The 3,747-nt window shown below is 40.9% G+C and overlaps 2 protein-coding genes across 2 annotated transcripts in view; both read left to right on the plus strand.

Moving 5' to 3' along the window:
- The window catches only part of Larp4b (La ribonucleoprotein domain family member 4B), a 125,061-nt gene that overhangs the window by 108,766 nt on the left and 12,548 nt on the right, over positions 1 to 3,747 (plus strand). The window lies entirely within an intron of this gene.
- LOC105743549 (alcohol dehydrogenase class-3) overlaps positions 2,745 to 3,747 on the plus strand; it is a 1,547-nt gene continuing 544 nt past the window's right edge. The window contains 2 exon segments of the mRNA XM_023701336.1: positions 2,745 to 3,349; positions 3,487 to 3,745. Of these exon segments, the coding sequence (XP_023557104.1) occupies positions 2,786 to 3,349; positions 3,487 to 3,745 (823 nt within the window). The 5' untranslated portion in view covers positions 2,745 to 2,785.

The following is a 3,747-nucleotide window of genomic DNA, read 5'->3' on the forward strand; positions in this document are numbered from 1 at the left end:
TATATATATATATTCTTTACAGAAAAAGTGGAATTCTGCAGTTTCCAGATTGTGTGCCTGCTGTCTCACCTTGGTAGTTGTCCTTGGCTGTCCAGGTCCTGCCTTCATGAGGTGGCTTCCAGGCTTTGCCCCCATGGACTCCTAAACTTGCTCTCTTTCTAGCTTGCAGTAAGATACAGTAAACAGATTCAGGAGTTTGGTAGCCAGAGAAACGAATGGTTAAGTTTCATTTCTACTAAATTTGTCTGTCAACAAAAGTTGTCATTATGAATTGGTACCTGTCCTTGTGTGTTCATCCATCCTTGGGTGAGAAATGTTAACATCCTTGGTATCTCTTGTAGTTACTTTAGGTTGTTACCATGCATTATGAAACCCTCAATGTATTTAGTACAAGGTCTACAGGGTTTCACTACACAGATCCTCCTATTTTCAGCCTCCCAAGCACTGGTTTTATAGGCAGGCGCCGACACACTCAGCCTCAGTCACTATCTCAGTAAGCCTTAGGGGCGGGGCTGGCACAGCATGCTGGGGAGCAAACACTGGTCCCTGCATTTACCTAAGCAGGCACTTCAGTCCGCTAAGCTATGAAACTCATCCCTTCCCCCCTTCCCCCCAACCCCCGTTTTTAGGACAGGATCTCCAGGGTCTCTACATAGGTTGGACTCAGTAGTAATTCTCCCGTTTTCAGCCTCCCAAGTGCTGGGATTACAGGCACGTGCCACCACACCCAGTCTCAGTCTCCATCTCAGTGTGCCCTGGGGGCGGGGCCAGCACCACACATGGGGGATTGAACCATACCACTGTGCTCTGCCTAAGGAGGCACTTTAGTCCACTAAGCTATCAGGCCGGCCCAAACTCAACTTTTTGTATACTCACTTCATTCTCAATATTTGCTTTGCTACACCTGGATCTTTATTTCTTGCTAGTTTACGCTTCTTATTTATATCACTTTTAAAGGCTGAAATTAGAAAAGATGCAGTTGGGTTGAAAGAATTCATGTCCGTTCCAGTCTTAACAGTGTCATTTCATCCTTAGTTATTGATTTCATAAGGATTCTCAGGGATTCCCTCTAGCAAGTGATGAGCAAGCAATTCATCTTACCTAGGTTTTTTTTTTTTTTCTTCCCCCTTATATGAAACCTTTAAATGAAAATATTTCTGAACTTCTGATTCAAAGGGCATACTCTAATGTCTGACCTACAAGAACACCAAAATTGTTCATTCTTTTTTCTAGTACATGGATAATATATTTCTAAGATACTGCAGATTTCACTGCAGATTACCACAATAAAGCGAATAACACAATAAAGTTGTTTCCTAGTATACATAAAAATTTTTTGTCACTATTCTTCAGTAGCCTAATGTGTACTTAGTAGCGTCATATATATAAAACAGTACAAATACTTTTAAAAAATTTAATTGATACAAAATGCTGTGTGACCTTTCACCAAGTTCTAGTCTTTCTGCTGGTGAAGAATCTTGCCATGAACAGATGGTTTCCATGTGGTAAAGGTTGTGGTGGCTGTGGCATTTTCTTTAAAAAATGACAATAGTGAATTTTGCTGCATTGATTAACTGTATTTTACAAGAGTTCTCTGTTGCACAAAAAATTATTTGATAGCATCATACCCCAAGAGAACTTTCTAAAGTGAAACCAGTCCTCTTTCAAAACGTACCTTTACTTATCAAATGGGTTTATACAATATTCTAAATGTTTTATCATAATCATAATCACAGCAGTATTCCTAGGGTCTTTGCTTTAAAAAAAAAAAAAGCAACATCTAGCTGAGTATGGTGTTACACAACTATAAACCTAACATTGAGGAGGGATCAAGCAGGAGTAGGATTAAACATTTGAGGCTAACCTGGAAAACTTAGTGATTTAGTGAGTCCCTGTCCCCGAACTTTATGAGATTGTAGCAGTTCAGTGACGTCTTCAGGTTGCATTTTAATTATTCCTTTTGCTATTTCTGCATTTGTTTTCCTTCAGTGAACTAAATTATTCAAAGTCATCTATGGGAAGGGGAATCACTTCTTTCCAAACTCCTGTTAATATTGATATTTGACCTCTTCCCATGAATCAGATTTTCCTAATTGCATTATTGATGGTTAATCCTTTCCAGAACATATATTAAGACTTGACCAGGTCTGGTGGCACATGCTAATTGGGAAGCTGATTCAGGAGTTTTGCAAATAAGACACTGTCTCATGATAAAAAGTGCTGGTGATGTAGCTCAGCATTCCCCAGTTTCTTTATTTTATTTTATTTATTTTTTCCCCCAGTTTCATTGCCTAGTACCTCCAAAGAAATTTGAAATTACTGTTTGATCCATGGATGACAGAATGGATTTTGTGTTAGCAGTGTTGAAAACACAATTGATTAATCTCATTTCTTTTAGAGACCTTACTGATAAGTAATATTTTGTTTTTTATTTTTTTAATTTTTTATGAGCAGAATATGTTTATTGAGAGAAAGAAAGCTCCTGTCCCGAGAGAGGGACGGGGGTGTGTGGGTGGGGGCTGAGCAGGTAGTCTCCCCCCGAAGTTGTCTCTTTCAGGGACTTTTATAGAGGAAAACCATGTGGTGAGGCAGGTCTAAGGTGGTGGAGAAGACATGGGAACTTGCTTAGTTGGGCATGAGGTGGGACCAAACAGTGGTCAACCAATGAGATTACAAGCACCATTGCTCAGGTAAAATTGATTAAGTCCAGTATCAAATGGGAAAGTGGGCAGCCTAGTTCTGCGCACGGTCTCCCTAGCCCTCCGGTGCGGACGCCTCTGTGAGGATGGCGCCCCAGGTTATCAAATGCAAGGCTGCAGTTGCTTGGGAACCTGGAAAGCCTCTTTCCATAGAGGAGATTGAGGTAGCACCCCCAAAGGCTCATGAAGTTCGAATTAAGATTATTGCCACTGCAGTTTGCCATACTGATGCATATACCCTGAGTGGAGCTGATCCAGAGGGGTGTTTTCCAGTGATCTTGGGACATGAAGGTGCTGGGATTGTAGAAAGTGTTGGTGAAGGAGTTACTAAATTTAAGGCAGGTGATAATGTCATCCCACTTTACATACCACAATGTGGAGAATGCAAATTTTGTCTGAATCCAAAAACAAACCTTTGCCAGAAGATAAGAGTGACTCAGGGGAAAGGACTGATGCCAGATGGTAGTAGCAGATTTACTTGCAAAGGAAAGACCATTTTACATTATATGGGAACCAGCACATTTTCTGAGTACACAGTTGTAGCAGATATCTCTGTGGCTAAAATAGATCCTATGGCACCTTTGGATAAAGTCTGCCTTCTTGGTTGTGGTATTTCAACTGGTTATGGAGCTGTTGTAAATACTGCTAAGGTAAGAGGTAGCTTTTGCCTCCTAATTCAACTCACCAAAGTTTTGCTGAGGTTGTGACACTGGCCTGCTATGTAAAAACCTAGTGATTTCATACACTCTTGTAGAATGAGTATCTGATATACTGTCTTTACTGTTAGGTGGAGCCTGGCTCTACTTGTGCTGTCTTTGGCCTGGGAGGAGTTGGATTGGCAGTTATCATGGGCTGTAAAGTAGCTGGTGCATCCCGAATCATTGGTGTGGACATCAATAAAGATAAATATGCAAGGGCCAAAGCATTTGGAGCCTCTGAATGTATTAATCCCCAGGACTTCAGTAAACCCATCCAAGAGGTACTCATTGAGATGACTGATGGAGGAGTGGATTATTCCTTTGAGTGTATTGGAAATGTGAAGGTCATG

The sequence above is a fragment of the Octodon degus genome, unplaced genomic scaffold, assembly GCF_000260255.1.
Source record: "Octodon degus isolate 3935 unplaced genomic scaffold, OctDeg1.0 scaffold00133, whole genome shotgun sequence".
In the NCBI taxonomy this organism is placed as follows: Eukaryota; Metazoa; Chordata; class Mammalia; order Rodentia; family Octodontidae; genus Octodon; species Octodon degus.